General features: G+C 41.9%; 1 protein-coding gene across 2 annotated transcripts; it reads right to left on the bottom strand.

The window, feature by feature from the left end:
* Positions 1 to 592: 592 nt before the first annotated feature.
* Positions 593 to 26,846, bottom strand: CALU (calumenin). Of its 2 annotated transcripts, none has more exons than XM_066262242.1 (7): positions 26,738 to 26,846; positions 15,662 to 15,893; positions 10,372 to 10,565; positions 6,088 to 6,254; positions 5,038 to 5,098; positions 4,105 to 4,304; positions 593 to 2,966 (listed from the first exon to the last, which is right to left on the bottom strand). In XM_066262242.1, exons 2-7 carry the CDS (start codon positions 15,880 to 15,882, stop codon positions 2,862 to 2,864), a joined length of 948 nt encoding a protein of 315 aa, XP_066118339.1. In that variant the 5' UTR covers positions 15,883 to 15,893; positions 26,738 to 26,846; the 3' UTR covers positions 593 to 2,861. The 2 variants fall into 2 exon arrangements, with proteins under 2 accessions (XP_066118339.1, XP_066118340.1); XM_066262243.1 differs by lacking the exon at positions 10,372 to 10,565 and adding an exon at positions 10,105 to 10,298.
* Between the last annotated feature and the right edge of the window lie 327 nt (positions 26,847 to 27,173).

Here is a 27,173-nt window from a genome sequence, read left to right as displayed (position 1 = left end):
CAAGCATTCCATTTCTTAAGACAGGGGTCCCCAAACTGCGGCCCCCTGAGGCCATTTATCCGGCCCCCACCGCACTTCCAGAAGAGGCACCTCTTTCATTGGTGGTCAGTGAGAGGAGCATAGTTCCCATTGAAATACTGGTCAGATTGTTGATTTAAATTTACTTGTTCTTTATTTTAAATATTGTATGTTCCCGTTTTGTTTTTTTACTTTAAAATAAGATATGTGCTGTGTGCTTAGGGATTTGTTCATAGTTTTTTTTAGTCTGGCCCTCCAAAGGTCTGAGGGACAGTGAACTGGCCCCTGTGTAAAAAGTTTGGGGACCCGTCTTAAGAAAATAGCCTGCCCAGGCAGTGGCACAGTGGTTGGAGCATCAACCTGGGATGCTGAGGACCCAGGTTTGAAACTGCAAGATTGCTGGTTTGAGTGTGGGATCATAGACATGACCCCACCATCACTGGCTCAGCTAGAGCCCCTGGCCAAGGCCCGAATGAGAAAGCAGTCAGTTAACTGAAGTGCCGCAACTACAAGCGGATGCTTCTTATCAACCTTGTCTCGCGCGCTAAGAAAGAGAGAATAAAGGCCACACATACCCCACAACGAATGTAAACAGTTTTATTTAGAAACAGATAGGTACCTGTTTGCATTATAGAATATAAAACTTGGTTTACACTCCATAAAAAATAACCAACATCCAAACTCAAGAGAGCCAGCATTCACAGGACACACGATGTGGGTGTGCAGCGACTATCCACCAGCCCCAAGCTTGGCTTAAACCAAAAAAATAATGCAGGGGATCCTTAGAGATTTGAGTACAATGCCTACTGCTGAGCAGCCAGCATCCAGAAGTTGCTGTCCTAGCAGATGAAGGTTTGCATTCTAAGTGTGTGACTTTTACATAAGGCCTGGGTTCTCTGTCCCTAGTGAGCTGCGAGGCTCCTGCCAGTCATGATGTGTTCTCTCTAAGCCCGAATTGGTGGCATAGTTAGCTATCTCTGGTCTTCTTAACAACAAAAATGGGGATTCTGGAGGGCAGAGTATTTCCATGTCCCCTATACTGGTGTTAAACTTAGAAGTGTATTCACTCTCAAGAGCTCAATGCAAAGGTTGGGGTGAAGTTCCATGACACCTGGCTTTTCATCAGCCCAAGGAGCCCACATCAACACGATCAAGGAAGACCAAAGGATACATTAGATTCAGGTTATAATAATCACCCAGCACCACCCGAGTATTATCCAGAAAGATATATGAAATAATAATGGTTAGATATACATATTTATCTTAGTAACCTGAGGGCTAAGAACTTGGAATACAATAAATTCTCTCAAAAGAGGCCCATCTGTAAGAAAGGGACCAAAAAGACAAGAGTTCATGTTATGTAAAATAGGGGTAAAGTGAGTTGGGAACAGAGGACGGTTTCTTCAGCTCTTTCTTCAACATCCCTCTTTTATAAAGATTGGCGATCTGTTGATCCAAGATGAACTTTTATTTTGGCAGTGGGGGGAAATGGGGGTGGCAGGTCAAAGGCAGGAAGGGTAGCAATGGTCCTCAAACCAAAGAGCCCTCTCCATAGGCTCTCTCATCTCGGAGTCTGAGCTCTGGCTCTCCAGCAGACTCAGAAATAGGCCTGGTAGTAAGTGGTTAGCATTCTGAGGTATGAGGATCCCTGGTAAATTCAGCAGCATGTGGTTTTTGGAAACCAGCCCACAAAATAAAAACACTGTAACTGAGCTCCTAATACTGCTATTTAACCACTGTCTGAAAGAGAAGAGAAAAAATCCCACCAATGGGAGGTTCTAAGCTTTCATATCAGGTCGTACAAATAACCTTCTCTTTTATTTTATCTTAGGGTATCTTAAGAGAATGCTCATTCAGTGACCATGTCTTTTGTTAAAGGCACTTTCAAGGACATGATTGGAAAGGAGCACACTGTAACTGCAGTGAACACAATGACCGCCTCGGGACCCCTGGGGAACAGTGGGGAACTGAAGCCCACTAGGGCACTTACAGTGAGTCAATCGGCAAGACAGTTGCGAGCACTTCAGCAGATGCACACCCAGAATGAAGCGTGTGCCCTGAAAACACTCGCATTCTTCCTTCAGCTTTCCAGCTGTTTCTATGTATAGCTCTGTAAAAAGACCACACTCACTACTTGATTTTCAAGACACTGGCCCTAACTCTTCCTACCACAGCTGTGCTTGACAAAATTAGTAAACAGTTAGTCCTACAGGGGAGGGGGAAAAAAAGGATGAATGTAATCAAGTTGTTCCAAGCTTCCTTACAGCACAGGGCTCTGTCCTTGCCCACATACATAATGCCAGGGTCAGCTGCTGGATTGTAGCAACTGAACAGGATATGTGGCCCCTACTACTGATGAAATCTGCTTTACAATAGGCAAGATTGTTATCTAAGTAGAAATTGTGGGGTACATTTTTTCTTTTTTCTCTCTTCTGAACATTTCTTATTGATCTCAGGCTTTAAAAAATTAGTTAAGTAGAATTATAAAAATTACACGATAAGGGTTGCAAAAGAGTGAATGGCTAATTTCTGTCACAAGTATGAGCTGAGGACCTTGATCCTTTGTATCATACCCAGAAAACAAATACAAAAATAAACACACCATGTTACACATAATACAAAGTGTCAATCTACAAACACAAGTGTACTAATTAGTTGTTCCTCAGAAGCACGGTAGTCCTCCAGTCCCTAAGCAAGGAGGAACAGGGATGGATGGTTCTCGTTACGTTTTTTCATGTCTTATAAAGTTTGTAATAACAGTCTCAGTAGCGCAAACAATTTCATGTGAAAACAGAAGCTGTAAAAATAAATTATTTTTGAAGAAACGTGGGCTCCTGTGCAGCTCAGAACTCATCATGTCGTACTAAGGCTTCCCCGAAATCTGTGGCCTGGCTGCCCACAAACAAATCGTACTTGTCAACAATTTCCTCCTTAGTGAGCTTGCCATCCTGAAATTAGAAGAGTGAAATGAGGCAAATATATTTCCCTTTCCAAATTTAGAAATACTACTATAGAACAATCAACAATGGTCTGAATAGATTTAAGATTTTAATTCTCAATAAATTAAATGTGAACTCTACCCTCACCCTACCCACCCCACCCCTCTGGCCTGTACACATGCACAAAGAGAGGGACAAATAGCAATTAATACCTTTTTCATAAAAATAATATAGTTCAGTAACTCAATGCTAGAGATACAGGTTTGTTTCTTGAGAAAACACCGTTTCAAGCAACATGTGAGATATCTCCTAGATATGGGTTGTCAAGAACTGAGTAAAATACTTCAGAGTAAATTAGATCAACAAGAGACTGTACTATCAAGCACACAGTCCCGCCTCCATTGTGCCCTAGCTACCAATTAGATTCCAGACACACCCCAATGAAGACCCAGACATTCATCTCAAATATTATCTAGCTCATGATTACATGAGTTTCCTTTTCTTACAAACCCCACTACTGAAGTAATTGAGCAAGAACTCAACAGAATAACCATTAAAAGACTTGAGGATAAGAAACTGCTTATCAAACTGAAGATTAGCCTAGATAAAAGAATGTTCAGAGTACTAAAAATCCCCAAATTTACATGGATAACACCACTTTTTTTTAATGAACCATCAAATGCCTCAGATAACTGATCAAGGACAACTTGAACAGGCTCCAGAAAAGGCTTACTTATAACTTACTAGAAAGGGCCTAATTTTAAAAAGCATATTTGATTTCAGGAGGAAACAGTCAGCTTTGACTAGGCACAATGAGCCTGTAATAGGTAAAAGAACAAAGAAAATTAAAAAGCAAAGAAAATTTCCTGGGATCCAGAGTGCGAACTGGGCACAGATCACATACAACGGCGCTTTCCTGAGGCCTGGACTCTTCCAATGATGTGTGTACTGGGCAAAGGGACTTCTAAACTGAGATCAGGGAGCTAGTTCTGCCTTGTGAGTTTTCAACTGCCAACTTTAGGTATGTAACAGACTTAGATTAATTAAGACCAGAAATGCATTATGTACCTTAATAGGAATTTTTTAGGCAATCCCCTAGAAATAGACTTCCATTACTACTCGATTGTTTGGGCCTGGCCAGCCATACCTTGTTCTGGTCTGACTCATAGACCAGATGCCTGGCTTCTGCCTCTGCATGATCATAGTCTGAGGGGAGGATCCAGTCTTTGGTCTCTTCCTTGTCCATCTTCCCATCACGGTTCTTATCTCGAAACTCAACAAATTGTTCTCTCTCTGTCTTGACCCATTCTGGTTCATCAGCATTTCCATCATGGCTGTACATGTCACCTGTGTGCACAGACATACTTAGATAACATGGGTTTGCCTTTTTCCAGACTGTTCCACGCTAATCTAGTCTAACCCTCTTTCCTCATCCCAATGTTTGGAACCTTACTGCAGTTACAAGGCTTTAGGTCACAGAGAACTTAGAAAACAAGGTATTTTCCTGAGACTTAATTGATCTTGCAACAAGAATATTTCCAGCTGTTGATTTTGAGTACTGTGAGAACAAAGAGAGTCCTTATCTCTTAAAAAGTGCAGAAATAAAGGGTGATGACTAGCATCAAGATAGATAAAGACTAACATATTCCATTTTACTCAAAGGTAACTAATTAAACTCGACCGCTGGTTTCAGAAAGGTATACATTCTCAAGGAAACTTGAGAAATGTATGTTATATGTCCAAACTGTCTACCAACCAATTACAAATACAACCATATTTTACAGTGTTTTCCATGTTGCCTCTTCTATAAAACTCGCTTACATAAAACATTATTGAAATCAATTTTACCTTTTAATTTTATTGATGTGGCTGTTAAAGTTAAAATTACACTCACTGCTCACATTTCCCTTTTGATGGGACAGTGCTGTTAAAGACACTTTACCACATCCCTCTATTCCTCACACTGGTCTGGCTTAATGAGGTGCTCACAGTTGACCAATGGGGTAAACTGTTTCTATGGTGGATATATTCATCAAAGCTTCTTGGCCTCTTCTAAGAGAAACGTTGGAAACAAACTTACCAATATACTCTTCTAGATCAATGAAACCATCAGCATTCTTATCGATATCCTCCATTGTTTCCTACACAGAAGAGAATAAACTTTTAAAGTTAGTATCTGGATGAATTAGTTTTGGCAATTATTTATTACTCATTAAAATATACAGATATATACAAATGCATGTTTATGTGTATGATTAAATCATATGGAACTACTCTTTTTCTATCTTAGAAATGATAAAATACTATCAATGTTTTATGCTTCAACCTAAAATAACTGAGTCTTCTTAAAAGAACACTGGCACTGCTTAACAAGGAACTGTCCACTAAGCATGATGATCTGACAGCTCCAGTCAGGCTGAAGTCATCTAATTGACTTCAGTGAGAATTATTCAGTATCATTTTTATTATTCAGTATCTGATTACTACTGGTCATGGAATATTTTTTTGTGTGTGTGTGTGTGACAGAGACAGAGAGAGTCAGAGAGAGGGAGAGATAGGGACAGACAGGAAGGGAGAGAGATGAGAAACATCATATCTTTGTTGCGGTTCCTTAGTTGTTCATTGATTGATTTTTCATATGTGCCTTGACCGGGGGGCTACAGCAGACCAAGTGACCCCTTGCTTGAGCCAGCAACCTTGGGCTCAAGCTGGTGAGCTTTGCTCAAACCAGATGAGCCCGCGCTCAAACTGGCGACCTCAGAGTCTGGAACCTGGGTCCTCCACATGCCAGTCCGATGCTCTATCCACTGTGCCACTGCCTGGTCAGGCTGGCTAGGGGATATTTTTAAAAATAGAGGACTTCCCTCTCATGCTTATAATATAAAGCCACCAATGAAATGGCAAAATATATTATCTGATAAGCATTGTCACACTAAAGAGAAAGCCAAAGACACCAAAGGTAAATGACTTGATCACAGAAAAACAGTTGCAGTGCCTAGATTCAAATCTGGCGAGCACTTGTATATAACAAGTCATTCATCCAAACACAGAGGAGAGGCAAAAGGAGAAAGACAGCATAAGCAACGAAAAGAGAACCACATTTCTGTTGAGAACCCTCACTCTCACCCACCTGTACCACTATATCTTTCATGTAGTCATACTCCTCCGGGTGCAGGAAAGCTGTGAATTCCTCCTTTGTGGCAATGAGGTCTCCATCCTTGTCTGCCATTTTAAACCTCCGCTCATCTCTCACCATCATCTGCTTATAGTTAAATCCGTCATCAGGGTCTGGATCATCTAGAAAACAAAAATTTAGGTTAAATCTTAAAAGACTTCCAGAAAATAAGAAAATGTGTGGGCTGAGAAATCAATTTCCAAGAAAGATAAACCAAACAATGAAGAATTAACTCTTGATTACATAGGTATAAATGCAGCAGTGTAGACATTCAGTTCTGGTAATCAAACACCTCAAAGTCAGGTCTGAATTGAATGTAAATGTTTGTCATTCAACATGGAACCCTGGCTCCTGGACTGTGTAACCCATTACATTCTTCACCGTTACTGGGGGTTGAGGCTATGTGAGGGCTTGAGTCGCTAGTCATATCTGAGGGACAGTGGTGGTTCTAAAGTCACACAGTCTGGCCTGACCTGTGGTGGCGCAGTGGATAAAGCGTCGACCTGGAAATGCTGAGGTCGCCGGTTCGAAACCCTGGGCTTGCCTGGTCAAGGCACATATGGGAGTTGATGCTTCCAGCTCCTCCCCCCTATCTCTCTCTCCTCTCTGTCTCTCTCTGTCTCTCTCTCCTCTCTAAAATGAATAAATAAATAAAGAATTAAAAAAATGAATAAATAAAGTCACACAGTCTGGGTTTAAATCCAAACTCTACCACTTCCTAGCTGTGTGACCTTGGGCAAGTAACCTCTCTGTGCTTCGATCTACTCATCTGCAAAATGGAGATAATGGTTTCTGCCCCACAGGACTGTTATGAGGTTTAAATGAGCAAATAAATCTAAGTTAAGTACTTAGAACAGTTCTTGGCATATAGTTGGCTTTCAATAAAGGTTAGTTATTTCTATTTTTATTAAACATTAGGTTCCCATTAAGAAGCTAGGTATCAAAGGCCTTCTAGCCCTGGCCGGTTGGCTCAGCGGTAGAGCGTCGGCCTAGCGTGCGGAGGACCCGGGTTCGATTCCCGGCCAGGGCACACAGGAGAAGCGCCCATTTGCTTCTCCACCCCTCTGCCGCGCCTTCCTCTCTGTCTCTCTCTTCCCCTCCCGCAGCCAAGGCTCCATTGGAGCAAAGATGGCCCGGGCGCTGGGGATGGCTCTGTGGCCTCCGCCCCAGGCGCTAGAGTGGCTCTGGTCGCAACATGGCGACGCCCAGGATGGGCAGAGCATCGCCCCCTGGTGGGCAGAGCATCGCCCCATGGTGGGCGTGCCGGGTGGATCCCGGTCGGGCGCATGCGGGAGTCTGTCTGACTGTCTCTCCCTGTTTCCAGCTTCAGAAATATATAAAAAAAAAAAAAAAAAAAAAAAAAAGGCCTTCTAGTCCATTGTAGGCTACTTGGATTCAAGCAATAGAATATCACCACTCTGAAAGTAAGACACGATAAAGTTAAGGAATGATTGTTCCTGCAACATATTGACCAAATAAAAAAAAGTATGGTACTAGTTTTATAAAAAGACACACAGAGTCCCTTTAACAATAACATCACGCTGCTAACTTGACACTGTAATTCAGTCTTTTTATATTTTAAGCACAGCTGAAAAAAATAAAATACTACTGCACCTGACTGGTGGTGGAGCAGTGGATAGAGCATTGTCCTGGGACAGTGAGGTCCCAGATTCAAAACCCCAAGTTCACCAACTTGAGTACAGAATCATCAACATGACCTTATGGCTACTGGCTTGAGCCCAAAGGTCACTGGCTCAGCTTGAGCCCCTCAGTCAAGGCACATATGAGAAGCAACCAATGAACAACTTAAGTGATGCAAGTATGAGTTGATGCTTCTCATCTCTCTCCCTTCCTTTCTCTTTTTTTTTCTCTCTCTCACACACATACAAAAGGCTATTGCTTTATTTTGAGAACTGAGCAGCTTGAAGCTTCATTCTTCGTTGAGGGTCAAAATTCAGTAAGACAGCTTATTGAGTCATAAGGCTTTGGGAACCCTGTGTGTGTATATTCAAAGTCCCAATAGGCTGAAGATGGAGAATTAAAGGAAAATAATCACTTTTCTCAGATGCTAAGTTATATACCAACTCTATAACAAAGATAAGAAAGGTAACAGAAGACAACTATACAGTACGGGGAGATTCTGAGCTAACAGCCCTCCTCTTCTCCTCTTTTTGGTAAGGCGTGGTGACCGGCACGAAGGGGCCTGAGAGCATGCGCATTCATATGGATGAGTAAAGAAGATAAGTTTTATTTTCAGTGACTAAACTCATGTGCCTGTCAGCACAGCTCGGAGAGCTTTAACGGTGCTGAGCCCTGGCCGCACACAGCCCTGGGTGGGCTCCCAATCTAGCTTTGGTACTGGCATGGTGGGTCTTGTTTCCCATATTTTACTTTTGGCAGAGACAGTGGGACTGGTCCTTTTGTGGAGAGCAGATTCATTATGACAGATTTTAATTAAAAGCTAGGATGATTTATATCTGAACTCTGAACTGAATCAAGAGCTCACTCCCAAAACACTCCTCAGCACTTCTGTAAGACAACTCATCACCCCCCGTTTGCTGTCTACCCACATGCCTCCAGGAAAAGACGCCTTATAAAGACATGGCTTCTCCAGCCAGTGCTCGGCTTATACAGACTCTCAGGCAGTAGAAATATCCATTACAATGAATCATTTGCCCAGTGAGCTAACAGCTTTCAACAGATTTTTATGCACATAATCATATAAAGAGTTTAAGATTTGTTTTGAGCAGACAGTGAGTGCCTAGGTCTGAGCTGAGATTTATTAACACACCATTTGTACCCTTTGTTTTGTATTTATAATTAATTCCAAATAAGTCAGGAGGGTGTTGGGTCCCAGTCAGAGAGCAAGCACGAATGCCTTTCCATCTGCCCTGACTTTTTAATACACGTGTTCTTAATTGGGTGAAGTCTATGTTTGGTTCTTGGCTAAGTGTCAAGTTCGGAGAGGGACTGCCACTTTAGTCTCAGGAATGAGAGCACGCTGACACAGAAATAAAAGTCCCTTCACAAGAAACGCATGCGGTCTTGTAATTAACATGGACAGCTGGTTATCTAGTGAGGGAAACAGACCATTATACACTCATTGCCTATTAGGGGTGGAAAAATGCCTGCTTTAACCCAGAAATGTGCCCAACTTTTGGGATAAAAATGCAAGCAGCAACACTTATGGTTCATGCCTCAAACTGTAACCATGTATACAGTACAGGAATTTCATTAACAGAAACACCCTAAATCATCAACTTAGTAAGGTCGCCACCTAGCATTCAGATGCAGGCAAGTGTAATAAGTAGAAGAAAATTACTAATAGGTAGCCCAAGCACACAGCTACCAAATCAACAGAAAACAGTCAAAGTCACATTTATTTGCCTTGAAGCATTTGCAAAGCAGGCCGATAAACTCATGTGCCAGAGAAAACAAATGGGAAATTTTCATATCTAAACTTCAGTAAGCAGACATACTGAAATGGTTTTGTTTTGTTGTTGTTTTTTTTAAATCAAGGAAAGCTATATTTGATCTTTATTTTATTAAGGAAAGACTAATTTCCTCCTAGTCTCACAGTTACAAAGGGCTCTCATTTGGTTTGAGTTTCAGGTCCAACACCTTAGTGTGACCTTATCAAGAGAAATCTCAAAGCCTCTTGCTTTGTATTGGTGGGACAACACAGCCTTTTAAACGAGATCTACTCCAAGAGTCTCTGCGAGGGATGACAGAAAGAAAAACGGTACAATATATCTGAAATGCTAAAGATGTAACAGATGCCAGACCTTTGAAAACCAAAATTAAACTAATTTAAAAAATACGTGAAACACAAATTTAAAATTAATAAAATAAAGGGAAATCAGCTCAGCAATGGATGGAAATAAGCAGTTTCTTCCCTTCCTTCACTGTGTAACCCATTTGTTTCTTTGACTCAAGATCATGGTCTCTGTAGGCTGACATCTTGCCCCTTACCCAGGTAAGTGCCATAAGTCACGTTCCTGTACTCATCCCAGGAGATTAAGCCGTCTTGATTCATATCATACTCCTGCCATTGGTTTTCAACATTGTCATATATGTATTTCTTCTGGGCGTGCTTAATCCAGGATTTCAGCTCCCCCTCCGTCACAAACCCATCTTTATCCGCGTCTATTTTATCTACAATCACTCTACAAGACAAAACAGTTACGTTTCAAGGTGCCGGCTCCACAAAGCTTTTTCCCCCAGACAGTAGGGACCTACCTAAAACGTAGCCGTAGGTGGCATTTTTATACTCCTCCCAGGAAACGAGGCCGTCCTCATTGAGGTCATGCCCCTTCCACTGCCGCTCTACATCCTCGAAAATCCAGCGCTTTTGTGCAAATTTAATCCAGTCTTTGAGCTCATCCACAGTGACAAACCCGTCCTTGTCGCCATCTATTTTACTTACAATCTTTCTGTAGAAAATGCAGAGAAATCCAGCAGAGTTAAAAGGACACAAGGCTCTGGACTTATTAGCCAGGTGTGTGCTGTGACCACAGGTGTACTTGCCCAAGGTTAAAATATGGAAATAAAAATTGTCCCTAAAACAAATCTTCTAGACAGGCAACTGAAAATTTTTCTCTTAAGTGCCCCTTCAGTGGTCTGTGATGAGCCATCTGGATAAAGGCACGCACAGTCCATGGCTGGTTCACTTGGATCCAAAAGCAAACCTGGCCAGTCCCTCCAGAGGTGGTTTCACAGGACCGTCAGTATTCAGGAGTGAATATCCACTCCTGTCTGGGTTCTCCGCTCTTTGTATCAGACAACATGCAAATCTTTACATTTGTTTTTAAAATTGCTTTTAGGAGAATCTCAATTTCTTGGTAAATAATCACAACCATTGACATGGTTTTCTAAAAATTCAAAAATTTAAACCAGACTTGAAAACATTCAGTTTCTTTTAAAAAAAGATTACACTTTTGTTAAAGATATCTAAAATAGTTCTGGGATCACTTATACCTCAAGTCACAATTACTTTGAAAACAAAACAGGTCCACAAAGACAGAAGCAAGCTTATTAAAAAAAAATGGCCAGCAGCTTATTATACACTATGTCAAATTGGATTTCCACATGTAAGCACAAAACCCAGGAAACTGAAGAAGTAACGTGGAAAGGACGCATCTCTGAGTATGAGAATGTTAATAAGCGAAGGGTTAGCATGCAGATGATAAATCAGAACCACAAAGCTCAAGAATCAGTACACTTCATCCTTTACAGGCTTTTCTCTCCATCTGTTGTCTTAATTTAAGGTTTTCAAAATATGCACATGATATGAAAACTCCTGTTTTAAAGATGCAATCACCTACTCATAGAGGCTAAGACAACATATGTAAAGTCACATAAGTAAGTGGCCCAGTTTGGAATAGGAACTTTAAATCAAAACTTGTAACAGAATTGAAATTGTAGCATACTCCCAGGCTCTACTAAGTGCAGGACTGAAAAATAAAAAAGACTCACTTGATAGCAAATAATGTCTTTTCCCAGTCTGTGTACATTTCATGAACACACTGGAAAGTGATTAAAATCAGAATATGAGCAGCGCTATGAGAAGAGATTCACCTTGATGTTGATATGGTGTTAGGCATAACTTAATCTCATAATTAGGCATTTTCCTTCAGACAATGTGTAATCTTGTAGCTCTTGATTTAAAATGATAGAAAAGGTAATTCAGTAAGAAGTCACCTCTTGAATACCTTCCTCTATCCACAAGAACATAGGACAAAAAAATTATTTGCAACTTTAACCCTGGACAGTTATAACTACTAAAACAAATCAGGTTACACCAGTATTTTTTTAATGTCAATACAAATACAGATTATTTTTATTTTTAATTTGTTTTTGTATTTTCCGAAGTTAGAAGCAGGGGAGAGGCAGACAGACTCCCACATGCGCCCGACTGGAATCCACCCGGCATGCCCACCAGGGGGCGATGCTCGGCCCATCTGGGGTGTTGCTCTGTTGCAACTGGAGCCATTCTAGTGCCTGAGGCGGAGGCCATGGAGCCATCCTCAGTGCCCAGGCCAACTTTGCTCCAATGGAGCCTTGGCTGCTAGAGGGGACAAGAGACAGAGAGAAACGAGGGGGAGGGGAAGGGTGGAGAAGCAGATGGGCGCTTCTCCTGTGTGCCCTGACTGGGAATCGAACCCGGGACTTCCACAAGCCAGACCAACGCTCTACTGCTGAGCCAACTGGCCAGGGCCACTATGTTACACCAGTATTAAAAAATTCTTAATTATCTATAAAGGGTCCAGCTTGTGTCAAAATGGTATTGACTATCAAGAGTGTTAACTACCATTCAAAAAAAATGGGGGGGGGGCAAGGTATCAGAACTCCTCTCACTCCCAAAAGAAAAATTTTAACTACTGTAAGTAGTCTAAAAAGAAGGATCACTCAGATTAAAAAAAGATGTGACTGTTCAAGATGAGCTTTCTCAATGAAGTTTACTTCAATAGAAATATCCCCAATGGTTTAATCCAGAGGACGGTAACCTTTTTCTGAAAAGGGACAGACAGTATATATGTATTTCTGACTTTGATGGCCACATACAGGTAGCTGCATCCTTTTTTTAAACACAACTATTTAAAAATATAAAAGCCAGGCTCCCCAGCCACTGTCCTCTGTTCACCTGGGCCAGCTAATCTTATTGGCCTCAGTCTACTTTTCCAAGAGGCCATGGAAGTATAAATAATAAAGCAAGAAAAGCAGGAAAAAAAATTAAAACAAAAATATAAAAGCCATTCTAATCTCACTGGCCATCCACCCTGCAGGCAGTTGTGAAAGTATACTGGAAGTGGGCACATCCTATTTGGGACACAAAGCTCTAAGGCGGGCCGCATGCGGCCCCCTGAGGCCATTTGTCCGCGCCATACTTCTGGAAGGGGCTCCTCTTTCATTGGTGGTCAGTGAGAGGAGCACATTGACCATTTCATTAGCCAAAAGCAGGCCCATAGTTTCCACTGAAAAACTGGTCAGTTTGTTGATTTAAATTTACTTGTTCTTTATTTTAAATATTGTATTTGTTCCCATTTTGTTTTTTTACTTTAAAATAAGATATGTGCAGTGTGCATAGGGATTTGTTCATAGTTTTTTTTTATAGTCCGGCCCTCCAATGGTCTGAGGAACCGTGAACTGGTCCCCTGTGTAAAAAGTTTGGGGACCCCTACTCTAAGGTCTGATCTTTAAAAGCCTGTGTAAATTTTTGAAGCTAAAGGTGTTGTATTGCTATGACACTGGAGAACACCAAAGATGCTGGTATGACACCACTCAATTAATTATTCCAGGACAAACACAATGCACTTAGTAGACTTTATGTTATTTCTAAGAAGTAACATATGCCCCTACATTTCAAGTCATAAAACAAATCCTTTGGTTTTTTTTTTTTAAGAACCCGGGTCTATAAGTAGGCTTCAGTAGGGTTCGTAATTGTCCTGAAATTTTCAGCATGCAGAATTTTATATCTATTCATGTGTACACTTTCCTGAGCAAGTCTTTAGCTTTCATTAGACTCCTAACGTGACTGGGGCTAGGACCCAGAAAAGGATGATGAACTGCCCTAGTTCATTTCTATGTCAATGGTGAGAATTCCTTTTTTTACGCTAACAACCACTATCTCAAACCCTCACTGGAAGGACACGTAAATGAAAATTAAGGATATTTAGACTTCGTTGAGGAAGGTGGTAAGAATGCTGAGAACACATAAGAAAAAAATTCTACTTGTCAACATTCTTAAAAAGAAAAAAACCAAACTTAAAACTATGTTAAAACTGTTTTAAAATGCTTCTGTGGTCTTTTAGATATTACTATTAAAGATTTTAAGTAGTAGTGAATTTTTACAAGTACAGATATACACAATGATTTTGTCTCCTAATAATGACTTGCCTTCTAAAATAGATGGAAAAGAGGAGGAATCTGTCATTTCCAACATCTGGTATACAGTCACCTACCAAAACAGCGTTTAGAAATGCCACAGTGATTAAGTTACATAAACAAAAAAGTTCACCAGGAATTTTTGCTTCCAACAGTATATGTCACCTTACAAATGGGATATTTGTCACTATCTCCAAAATCTGGGAGAAGCAAATCATACCTGATTCATTCATATATTCCATAAAAAATATGATCTTATTCTAATCAAATATAGAGTCCCCTCATATGTGCAACTTCTGATATTTACTGATGAAAGAAGAAAGTATTTTCAATATTTCCTTTCTACTGAGTAATGCGAGCAGAGCTATTGCATTACCTGAGCAGAGCCAGAAGACCCTGACTGACGCCAAACCTAAGGGCACGTCATTATTTGAGAGTGATTCTGTGAAGAGAGATGGGCAGACAAAATGTGGGTGGGACATGCACGTTATTAATAGCAGGGCATGAAGACCGAGAACTCCCGCATGCAGCTCTGTTTTCAGCTGGGAACGTTAGCACATTTGTAAGATTAAAATTAAAAGTGAGTATGGTCTCTCAAAGTTAGAAAAGCAACCTAACAAAAGACTGATTCCTTTATATATTTATTTTCTCTATTTACTTTCAAATATTTTAGTATAGTTTCTCATTCTACATAGCAAAGTCTTTTTATTATTTGTTAGTATTCAAGAATAAACTGTTACAGAAAGAATTAAATAAATTGTCCCTGAAGTATCACTCAAAGCAAACCCTGTAATGTCTCCTAAGCATAAAACTACCCATGACAGCAAAATATCTTTGGAAGTTCCTATGTGGTACAACTTTCCAACAAGTCTCTTGAATGTAGTTCAGAAAGTAACACCAACTGTAATTACTGAGGAGAAAATAGTCGTTAAATTAACCTGCATTTCCTTAAAAAGCAAGGTTTTGGAAGAGCCAAAAACATTCTTAGATCCCCAATTAGATAGAAATAATCAACTGGGATGTACGAAACCAATGCTTTAGGTAAAAAGATGCTTGCCTAGAGAGCCATGCAACCATGCAAGGCCCAGCGACTCAGTGCTGACATTAAGACCATTACCTTTACAATCTTCTAAAAGGCAAGGTTGGTTTGTTTTGGTTGTTTTTAATTAAGCAAATATCTGAGAATGAAAACAGAGAGTGAAGAACATTCTCAGAAATCAAGAACTTTACAGAAATTAGTCCAGAGATTTAATTTGCAGTTTATTATCCACTCAAAGCCTTGGATTGGGCAACAGTGAATATAGGTTATGAATAGTTTTTAAAAATCAAAAGGGACAGGAATTAGAATGCTCCCCTTCCCCCTACCATGTAATGTTCCTTTGTGATCAAGCTGGGTTAATATTTGGTACTTTTACACAAAAATGACTTTGCTTTGTAGAATGAGGTAAAAACTGTTATTCAATAGAGAAATGTATGAAAATAAGTGTTCAATTAAATTTTAGTGGTAGCAATTCTGTGATTAGCTTTCATAAAATGTAGTACAACACAGCATTACTGCATAATGATCCAGAGGAAAAAAAAGAATGAGCTGATTTCTAAAGAGATGTCATTATGTGAACTCGCCCCCTGAGAGCTGACACCTTACCCAAGTCTCTCCTTGCTCTCTTCTGGGGTCAGCTGGTCAAAGGTCTTTGCTTCTTCAGCACCCAAGAAGGCATCATGGTCATAATCAAAACTCTGAGCATCGTTGTGAACCTTGTCGCTGAGCTGAGGCTCATGATGTACACGATCCTTCTTTTCTGTGGGCTTGCTCAAGGCAAAGGCTGTGCACAGGGACAGGCACATAAGAAACTGTCGCAGGTCCATGTTAATCAGAGCTTAAAGAAAAAGAAAGGTGGTTAATTCAGGAGGCATTATGCTTACTAAATTTAAAAGCTCACACCCTTGCCTGACCAGGCGGTGGCGCAGTGGATAAAGCGTCGGACTGGGATGTGAAGGACCCAGGTTTGAGACCCCAAGGTCGCCGGCTTGAGCGCGGGCTCATCTGGTTTGAGTAAGGCTCGCCAGCTTGGACTCAAGGTCGCTGGCTCGAGCAAGGGGTTACGAGGTCTGCTGTGGCCCCACGGTCGAGGCACATATGAAAGAGCAATCAATGAGCAACTAGGGTGTTGCAATGAAAGGCTGATGATTGGTGCTTCTCGTCTCTCTCCGTTCCTGTCTGTCTGTTCCTGTCTATCCCTCTCTCTGACTCTGTCTCTGTGGGAAAAAAACAAACAAACAAAACCTCACACCCACCTAACCTGTGATGGCGCAGTGGATAAAGTGTTGATCTGGAACATTGAGGTCACAGGTTCAAAGCCCTGGGCTTGCCTGGTCAAGGCACATATGTGAGTTGATGCTTCCTGCTCATCCCTTCCACTCTCTCTCTCTCGCTCTCTCTCTCCTCTCTAAAATGAATTAATAAGATCTAAAAAATTAAAAAATAGTAAAAAAAGCTCACACCCAGTTAAATTAATGGTTTGCTATTATCCTAAATATTAATTATCCAAAAATAACAGACTTTCCAGTATTACAGTGAAAATTTTTCACTGATTTCCTTCATCTGACTATAGGCTGACAAGGAATTATAGTTAAAACATCCACCTTGTAAGCAATCTCCCTTTAAAAACACCAAAGTAGAACTTTAATCCTTTTGCCCAAGTTCGTAAAACTTAAAAGTGAAAGAACCAAGATTCAAATCCAGACCTGCTGTCTCCAACACTTGACTCTTTGTGATGCATCAATGGTCTGGTCTTCAAATGTGGCTGGTTATTAGAATCACCTAGGAAGCTTTGAAAAAGTTTTCCCTATTGAATTGGAATTTCTGAAGTTGAATGTAGGCATTCATAGTTTCAAATGCTTCTCAGATGATTCGGATGACCATGAGATTGGGAGCCAGTGAAACACTTGAGCAGTGGTCCTGCCCTATAGCAACAAGCCACTCCCATGTCCAGGCTTGATCTTAAATCCCCTGCAAGAGCAAACCAATCCAATGGTATGGTGATGAATAACTGCTTTATCACTCATATATTGTGTTTCCTAAACTTTTCCAGGCATAAGGACCACCTGGGGTACTGTTCAAGTACAGATGCCAAGGCCCTACTCCATACCTTCAGGATCTCTGCAGTCACAGGTGATTCTTGCAGAGAACCTTCAGGATAGTAACCTATTTGGCACATTCTACAGACACCCCAGGGTACTGTCCACAGAGGTTAAGGTCTTAGTGAAAAAACTGTAAAATTAAAAATCAAAGGGGAAGATTTCCCCAGGCTTTCATATTTTAATTAATCCTTCATCAGAACACAAATTCTGAATACTTTCTCCCCTGCAGTAATGCAATTTCACATTCTCATTTCCCTTTAGGACCAATGGCTCCCTTCCTAGACGGACAGGTGGTTAATAGGCATGAAACTTGTGGGTGAATAGCACTCCCCAAAGATATGCTGAAGTTCTAATCCCTGGTACCTGGGAATGTGGTCTTATGTGGAAAAGGATCTTTGCAGATGTAATTAAGTTAAAATGAGGTCATATTGGATTACAGTGGGTTCCAATCCAATGGCTGATTTGGACACAGACACAGAGAAGAGAATGCCACGTTATGAGAAGAGGCACAGACTGGAGTGATGCTCCTATAAGCCAGAAACCAGAAACTGGGAAGAGGGAAGGATAGATCCTTCCAGGCAGCCCTGCCAACTTGCTGGTTTCTAACTTCTAGCCTCTAGAACTAGGAGAGAATAAATTTGTCCTTTTAAGCCACCCAGTGTGCGGTAATTTGTTACAGCAGCCCTAGGACACTAACACAAGGTTACAGTACAGAGGAACATTGAATCACATGTAAGTTAAATGCATTACCTTGTCCTAAAAGCTGTAGATTAAACGAATCACAGACTTCACCTTCTCCAGACTGTCAATAATGGAACAGTCTAGTCTAAGGGCTCACATCTTATATGTAAATTCTAACTATTAATATTAAAAAAAAAAGTCAGATTAAGAGCCAGTATTCTCTCACCAAACTCTCAAACAGCAATAGTAATAACTTAAAAAAATCTGACTTGAAAGTATACTTTTTAAAAAGACTGCATATGCTTGATCCTGCCTCAGAGTTTGGGAACTAGAATAAAGAGTGAATTGTGCCAGGGGATAAGGAAATTAAATATACCAATAGTTTAAACATTTCATTGTATCCACTTTTGTTATAACCCCAATTAGTAACTAAAGGAAGTTACATTGTATTATCTTGGATTTATAGAGTCCTTTGGATTCAATAAACTAAAAAATGCTAAGTGCAGTTAATGATGAATATGTTATATCAAGATTCCTTAAAAGTAGAAGGAAAGCAAAAAGGACAGCGCCAAAAAGACAAACAGAAACAGCAAAAGAGGTAACGGGAGGCAGTCCCTTCTCAAAATAGATGGTTGTTAAGACTGACGAAACCCATGAAAGGAAGCAAGGTGAAAGCAAAACCTGGGGACACCTGAGAGCGGGGAAGAAGGTGGCACTTCTCCTAAGCTGTTCCCATCAATGTTAGAACTCAGCTAAAGTTTCTAAAAGTGCATCAAATTATAGACCTGGCTGAGAAGCTCAGAGGATAGACTTTTGTCCCAATGTTCCAAGGTTGCAGGTTCAATCCCTGTTCTGGGCACAAATAAGAAGCAACCAATGAATGCACAACTAAGAGTAACAAAGAGTTGATGTTCCTCTCTCTCTCTCTCTCTCTCTCTCTCTCTCTCTCTCTCTCTCCCTCTCTCTCTCCCTCCCTCCCTCCCTCCCTCCCTCCCTTCTCCCAACTCAAGTCAATGGAAACATTTTTTAAAACTAAAATAAAGCCCTGGCCGGTTGGCTCAGCGGTAGAGCGTCGGCCTGGCGTGCAGGAGTCCCGGGTTCGATTCCTGGCCAGGGCACACAGGAGAGGCACCCATCTGCTTCTCCACCCCTCCCCCTCTCCTTCCTCTCTGTCTCTCCCCCTCCCGCAGCGAGGCTCCATTGGAGCAAAGATGGCCCGGGCGCTGGGGATGGCTCTGTGGCCTCTGCCTCAGGCGCTAGAATGGCTCTGGATGCAGCAGAGCGAAGCCCCAGAGGGGCAGAGCATCACCCCCTGGTGGGCATGCCAGGTGGATCCCAGTCGGGCGCATGCAGGAGTCTGACTGCCTCCTCGTTTCCAGCTTCGGAAAAATGAAAAAAAAAAAAAAAAAATTTTTTTTTCTGACATTAAACCAGTCTGTGGCCCAAAAATAGTTTGGGACCACTGGCATAGGGAATATAGTCAATAATATTATAATAACTCTGTATGGTGTCAGGTGGGTACCAGACTTATGGATTACTTTGTAAGTTATATAAATGTCTAACCATTACGGTGTATTCCTCAAACTAAATAATATAATATTAAATATTAACTATAATTTAAAATTTTTTAATTTTAAAAAAGAAAAACAAACTAAACCAAGGAACTACTAAATACACATTAAATCTAAATTATGGGCCTGACCAGGCGGAGAGCGTCGGACTGGGATGCAGAGGACCCAGGTTCGAGACCCCAAGGTCGCCAGTTTGAGTGCGAGCTCATCTGGTTTGAGCAAAGCTCACCAGTTTGGACCCAAGGTCGCTGGCTTGAGCAAGGGGTTACTCGGTCTGCTGTAGCCCCCCCCCCCCCCGTTAAGGCACATATAAGAAAGCAATCAATGAACAACTAAGGTGCTGCAACAGAGAACTGATGTTTCTCATCTCTCTCTGTTCCTGTCTGTCTGTCCCTATCTATCCCTCTCTCTGTCTCTGAAAATAAATAAATAAATAAATCTATATTATGGGACACTACATTGCAATGAAAAAGAATAAGGTGGATCTATATGCACTGAATCTGAGAACTTACCACGATCTTTTTTTTTTTATTATTTTTTTTTATTTTTATTTTTTTTTTTTTCCTTTTTCTGAAGCTGGAAACAGGGAGAGACAGTCAGACAGACTCCCGCATGCGCCCGACCGGGATCCACCCGGCCCGCCCACCAGGGGCGGTGCTCTGCCCCCCAGGGGGCGATGCTCTGCCCATCCTGGGCGTCGCCATATTGCGACCAGAGCCATTCTAGCGCCTGAGGCAGAGGCCACAGAGCCATGCCCAGCGCCCGGGCCATCTCTGCTCCAATGGAGCCTTGGCTGCGGGAGGGGAAGAGAGAGACAGAGAGGAAAGCGCGGCGGAGGGGTGGAGAAGCAAATGGGCGCTTCTCCTGTGTGCCCTGGCCGGGAATCGAACCCGGGTCCTCCGCACGCTAGGCCGACGCTCTACCGCTGAGCCAACCGGCCAGGGCACCACGATCTTTTAAGTGAACAAAATACAAAAAAAAAAAAACCCTCTACCCAAAATAACTCCCAAACCAACCAAAACGAAATCCAAGAAAACAAAAATCCAAGTTGCAAAAGCAATGTCAAGATCTCCATTTATGTGAAAACCAAGACCAGACTACCTCACCAGGTTGTTTATATGTTATAAAATATTCATTCATAAAAATGGTGTGGGAAGATAAACATCTACTTGTTTAACCCCTACACTCAAGAGAGAAGCGGTGGGCTGGGGTGGAGAGAACTTTAATATTGTTTTATTATGTAATCTCTTGTTTGTAAATGAGCTCACATTCCTCTATATTACCCTTTGAGAAAGAGGGAGGGAGAGAGGAGACAAATAAAACTCTTAAAAGACAAGTAACAAGTTATACATTTCTTTTTTTTGTCTTGTTTTGTTTTTTACAGAGACAAAGAGAGAGTCAGAGAGAGGGATAGATAGAGACAGACAGGAATGGAGAGAGATGAGAAGCATCAATCATCAGTTTTTCATGGCGACACCTTAGTTGTTCATTGATTGCTTTCTCATATGTGCCTTGACTGTGGGCCTTCAGCAGACCGAGTAGCCCCTTGCTCAAGCCAGCGACCTTGGGTCCAAGCTGGTGAGCTTTGCTCAAACCAGATGAGCCCGTGCTCAAACTGGTGATCTTGGAGTCTCGAATCTGGGTCCTCTACATCCCAGTCCAACGCTCTATCCACTGCACCACCGCCTAGTCAGGCAATTTATACATTTCTTGTTGATATTCTGTGATATATTTAAATAATTTCTATAATATTAGAGGCTTACAGAATCAAGTAAAATCACGAGTCACTGCAACAGAGAATTTTCCTTATGCCTATTAATAAGGGGACTTCAGATTAAGAAAAATTTTATAAATGATTAAATACATTCCCAGAACATAATACCATAACAATTCTTGCTTGATACTCTAACAACACTAGCAAACCTCAAATGTTACAATATTAATAAATGCTGAAGCCCTGCAACATTATCAAGGCCTGGAAAAGATACTGCACAAAGTTTTGATACATGTGACATAAGAAATATAACAGACTGGTACACTGTGATTTAAAGGGAAAAAGTACATTTAAGTTTTAGGCTTAGCATCTTGATACAGAGTAAGAGAATTCCACAGTAAAAGCCAAGTGATCTGGTTTTATTATTTATCCCTCCCTCTTTCTGTGTCCCCTCTTTCAAACTTTCAGTCCCACCCTTCTATATGCTTCTCCCTTCCATCAGTCAACACTGTGCAGGTCTCCACAATCCCAAGTCATTCCTTCCCAGACTCCACCTGCTCTTCCCTTTCCTTCACCCACAGTCTCTAGGAGTTGTCCATGCTGCGTCCTCACAACATACTGTCACCCTGAAATCTGTCATCTACCACTGATAAAACTGCCTAGTAGGATCATGAAGGACCACTTGATGGACAAAGTCAATGATCCTACCTTCATCTTTGCAGTGGGCAATGAGAAATCTGCACTTAATATATATATTAAGTAACATATTGCACATAAAATTTACATACATACATATATGTAAGCTCCACTCTATGTGCCCACAAATATACCAATTCCTAGCTATTAGAAACTTTAACAAAAGGCTCCTTGTTTTATGGTTACAGACAATAAAAAAAACTGTACTAGATTTATCTAAATCCAAACACATAAAAATGTTCAGGTAGAAACAAAAGATATTTCTCAAGGCAAGACATTTTATGTGGGAAGATGTGAGAAGAGTACAAACCACTTTTCACACAGGCATTTGAAGAACTCCAGTGCAGTTATTTCTGAAGCATCTTTCTCTTTTCAACCAAACTGAACCAAATGATCCTGCTCTTTCTGCTCCCATCAGCACAGCTACACATCAATGGATAACAGGATGTTAGGAAGACATATGATATGCATAAGTGAAGGACTTGGTTGTATAAGCTTCCACCACATGATCTAGTAGGTAAATCAATGGTTGTGAAAAAAACATCTTCCCACTTCCCACTTCTCAAATGACCTGTAAGTTGTTCTCTAAAATACTGTCCCTCCTTTATCAAGGATAACATCTAATATTTGAAAAAAAATCTAGACTCGCACTGTCCACGTGGCTAGTGTAAATTAAAATGTGGTATAAGTACTATACTGTACTAGCAAACAAAGGGAATTTTGTATGTATCAGATGGATTAAATTAAAATTAATTTAACCTGTTTTAAACTTTCACATGAAAACTTAAATTACATATGTGGCTTGTAGTATATTTCTGTTGGATAGCTCCATGTTAGAGACACAAGCAAAAGGGCTAGAAAAGATATCAATTAACTATCATCCTTTTACAGTGTCATCAATAATTTTGTTCTAAAGTTATTTCCATGAATTGCTCCAGTACATTTATAAGAAGAAAAGATTAATGACATAGCTTGAATTTCTTTCAATAACAACAATGAGCTTTAAGAATCAGTTTGTATTACCCATTCAAAAATTTCCTTGAAAAGTCTTTCATAATAATCTGTTGGTCACAGAACACTTAAATTGTTTCAGGGAAATTTAGATGCCTGGATTAAATTCAGCTTCTCAAAATGATTAGCACTGAGTGATCCCAGTTATTCTGGTTGACCAAAGACCCATTGCTCAATGTTAACAAGTGTGAGAAATGGGTGTGGTGATAAAATTCCAGTTCTCTGAGCTGGATATTCAGGGGGAAAAGGCATTCCCCTATAATGCAGCAAAAGCAGAATCTCATTGCTTAAGTGTCCACTTAAATTATAGGGGGGCGAGGTTAAAGGGGGGGGAGGGCAAGGCAGCCTGATAGCAATTTATACCAAGGTCCATGTTATGAAATCTAGAAATTAAAGCTCTTTGGTTATCTATCTGACATACTTTACTTACAAACCTTGGTACAAGTACTACCAATAGATTATCATAATTAAGTAATAATGTCATCCTTTATAATTTGCTAAGAGTTATGACATGACAAATCATTTATTCAATGTTTGTTTTGTGGAGTAAATTTACAGTTTATACATTTTAATCATTTGTGTGAGGGCATACATTTAGAAGACAGTGGAGTACAAAAAAAGTATAAAATTTGGCTACAGAAGAAAAGCTTTGAGAATGACAAACTTCTGTTACTCAGACTTCATTAGTTCTGTAACTAAAGCAAAACTTTAATTAATAAAGTAAAACTTTGCCTGACCTGTGGTGGTGCAGTGGATAAAGCGTCGACCTGGAAATGCTGAGGTCGCCGGTTCGAAACCCTGGGCTTGCCTGACCAGGCGGTGGCGCAGTGGATAGAGTGTTGGACTGGGATGTGGAAGGACCCAGGTTCGAGACCCCGAGGTCGCCAGCTTGAGCAAAAGCTCATCAGCTTGGACCCAGGGTCGCTGGCTCCAGCAAGGGGTTACTCAGTCTGCTGAAGGCCCGCAGTCAAGGCACATATGAGAAAGCAATCAATGAACAACTAAGAAGTCGCAACGCGCAATGAAAAACTAATGATTGATGCTTCTCATCTGTCTCCATTCCTGTCTGTGTCCCTGTCTATCCCTCTGACTCCCTCTCTGTCTCTGTAAATAAATAAATAAATAAAAAAAAAGAAACCCTGGGCTTGCCTGGTCAAGGCACATATGGGAGTTGATGCTTCCAGCTCCTCCCCCCTGTCTCTCTCTCTCTCTCTCCCTCTCTCTCTCTTCTCTAAAATGAATAAAATAAAAAATTTTTAAAAGGGCTTCCTTGCATTAAAGAAAAGTAAAACTTTAATACATAATTAATTGCCATAGGAATGCTTTGCAAAATGAAGGGAGAAGAGCCTTGATTGCTAGCTGCTGTGCACATGTAGCATGCATACAATCCTTGATAATTTGGTAGTTATTTTAACTCAACCTTCGTTCAGTGCCAAATGTCTATAAATAATGTTTTAATTGTAGATGGAAAGGCCTATCTCATATGATCACTCCAGCTGGAAGCGATCTGTGCTCATTCATTCCTCTAAACCAGTGACTTTCAACATTTTTCATTTCATGACACACAAACTAATTACTAAACTTCTGTGACACACCAAAAATATATTATTTTCTGCTGATCTGACAAAGAAATATAGGTACAATTTTGATTCATTCATACTGGACGGCTATTGTGTTGGTTGTCATTTTTTTCATTTGGTAATCTAAGGGAAAAGGGGTCAGTACTACTGACAAAATAGGTACTACATGTTTTATTTTATTTTATTTTATTTTATTTTTTTCATTTTTTCTGAAGCTGGAAACGGGGAGAGACAGTCAGTCAGACTCCCGCATGCGCCCAACCGGGATCCACCTGGCACGCCCACCAGGGGCGACGCTCTGCCCACCAGGGGGCGATAATCTGCCCATCCTGGGCATCGCCATGTTGCGACCAGAGCCACTCTAGCACCTGGGGCAGAGGCCACAGAGCCATCCCCAGCGCCCGGGCCATCTTTGCTCCAATGGTGCCTTGGCTGCGGGAGGGGAAGAGAGAGACAGAGAGGAAGGAAGGGGGAGGGGGGGAAGCAAATGGGCGCTTCTCCTATGTGCCCTGGCCGGGAACTGAACCCGGGTCCCCCGCACTCCAGGCCGACGCTCTACCGCTGAGCCAACCGGCCAGGGCCACTGTCTGCACTTTTTATATACCAATACATTTTACTGGATTGTTGGACGGTACTTGGCAGCAATATAGTTCCTGCCTGCCGATGTTCCCCAACCCCCAATTCCCCTGACCGGATGTGGCCATCAGCCAGCAACCGGCAATAGTGTTGTTTTCAGCGGTCTTAACTCTAACACAAAAATTACTACATCAACATCCATATTTAAGAGTGCGGAGAGGATCTAGGACCTTATGGCCTAGAAAGCATCTCCAATGGCTTTCCCTTGGCTACAACTCTGTCCTTCCGACAACCCTGGTGCACCTACCTAACAGAAAAATCTTTGTCAATATCAACATACTGATGATCTATACTGGTGCAATGTACATAAAACACCATCAATAAGTATCTTGACATAACACTGGATGAATGGAAGCAACTGACCATATTGAGAATGATGAGTTGATTTCAAAGTTGTATCTGAGTACCATCCACTCAGACATAGTCCACCTTTGTCAGTTCCTGATTCTCCCAGTTGAGATTCTCTAAAGGAGCCTATTGAAGACCCCTGAATCCCGGAAGAACTCAGATTATGCCTAATCAAACTCATCCTCTCTACACACAAATACAACACATCTAGACCTGCATCTGCACACTATTCAGTACTACAAGTTCTTCAGTGACTGCCACCATGCGGTACTTGGTTAACTAAGTCTTCTGAATGTGGTCAAACACGCTTCTGTCCTATGTCAAGCTCCATTCTACGACAAGGACTAATTTATCAGAGATGACAATTTTCTACCTTCCAGCAACCTTATTTACGACTTATTAACTAATGTTGACTTTATGGCCCATACCAGGAAGTAAATGGAATTTAATTCTCAAGACACTATTCTGGGAGTTTATATATTTAGGAATTGCGATGGAAGGCCATGAAAGTTTCATCAGGAGACCCAAGGAGATGTCGCCTTGAGACAAAAGCCGTTTTCGAAACTGCCAACTACGTTACCGTACTCGTAAGCAGGGCAGTTGTAGGGAACTAGGTTTTTACTTGGACCATGCTAAAAACCGGGATTAGGGGCTGGGGCGAGGGGCAAAACAAGACAAGGTAAAAACATAGTTTCTTATTAAAGCTTAAAAAACTTTTTCCCGTGGCTGCCTTAAGTATGCAACTAAACATGGAAGCTCAAAACATTGGGCTTTTCTTTAAAACTATAAGAAGTTAAAATAAAAAAAAAAAAAAAGACGACCACCTAGTGTTTCCATGCTTTCTTGTCTCCCGTGTCAGCGAACACGACTTTCCAGGCAGATGCGCCGCGCTCTGGGGCTGTGGCCTTGGGGCGGGGTCGGCGGACACGGGCAGGCTCGCGTGGGGAAGGTGGAAGGGAGTTGTTACAATAACACTACCCCTGGCCTCTGACCTTCAGGAGACAAACAAGAGTGACCGTCTAGTCCAGGGCTCGGGGCCCAGGGACGGAAGGCGAGGACGTGGCAAACTAGGCACAAGAACACCCCACTGGACGTAAAGCCGGGAACCGGACCTCGCCGGGACCGAAGCCCCTTCCCCAGGCGCGCGCGGCGGCCTCCGACCCAGGTTGCGTGCCGAGGGCCATAGGGTCGCGAGCCGGCTCAGGCCCCAGGTCCCCGAACTAGTAGAAACACAGGCCAGAAACGAGGGACATCACTGCCGCGCCGGAAGCTCGGCCTGACGACAAAAATAAAGCGAAAAAGGACAAGGCTGCAGAAAAACGGCCCCGCTCCGCTCTGCTCACCTTTCCTGTAGCGCTCCAGGTGCCGCAGCCGCCGTTCTCCCACCGGCTCAGCTCACGCGCGCAAGCACCGCCTAACCGGAAGCAGTTCCGCGCCCCGCCTCTATCTGCCTGGCGGAGGCCTTTCGACCAATCAACAACAAACCCGCAGCTGACGCAGAGCTTTCCCGGGAAGTCATTGGTCCTACAACCGCGTGGCCGGGATTGGCTGGAAAGCGCCACGTCCCCGCCAGCGCGCCTAGTTGCGTGGACCGAATTCCCGCCCAACTTCGGTCCAGGTTCCTACGAGGATGGCTGGCTGCAGCCCCTACTCCCAGCAGCTAGTGGGTGCGGCCGCCGGTCTGCCACGTCCTGGTTCCCAGCGCGTGACTGGGTCTCCACAGGGCTTCTTGGATTATCTTGCTGGCTATCTTCCTGCCCAAGAGCATTTTAGGGCTGA

This window comes from Saccopteryx bilineata, chromosome 2 (assembly GCF_036850765.1).
Source record: "Saccopteryx bilineata isolate mSacBil1 chromosome 2, mSacBil1_pri_phased_curated, whole genome shotgun sequence".
NCBI lineage: Eukaryota > Metazoa > Chordata > Mammalia > Chiroptera > Emballonuridae > Saccopteryx > Saccopteryx bilineata.
This window is presented reverse-complemented; position numbering and strand designations above follow the sequence as displayed.

What these genes read in the sequence shown, in the direction of transcription:
- CALU (XM_066262242.1), bottom strand. Translation starts at nt 15,882, where the DNA reads ATGGACCTGCGACAGTTTCTTATGTGCCTGTCCCTGTGCACAGCCTTT. An exon ending in GAGAGCAAGGAGAGACTTGG is followed by an intron (nt 10,566 to 15,661) that starts GTAAGGTGTCAG and finishes CATTTTCTACAG; the next exon opens with AAAGATTGTAAGTAAAATAG. An exon ending in CACCTACGGCTACGTTTTAG is followed by an intron (nt 6,255 to 10,371) that starts GTAGGTCCCTAC and finishes TTTGTTTTCTAG; the next exon opens with ATGATCCAGACCCTGATGAC.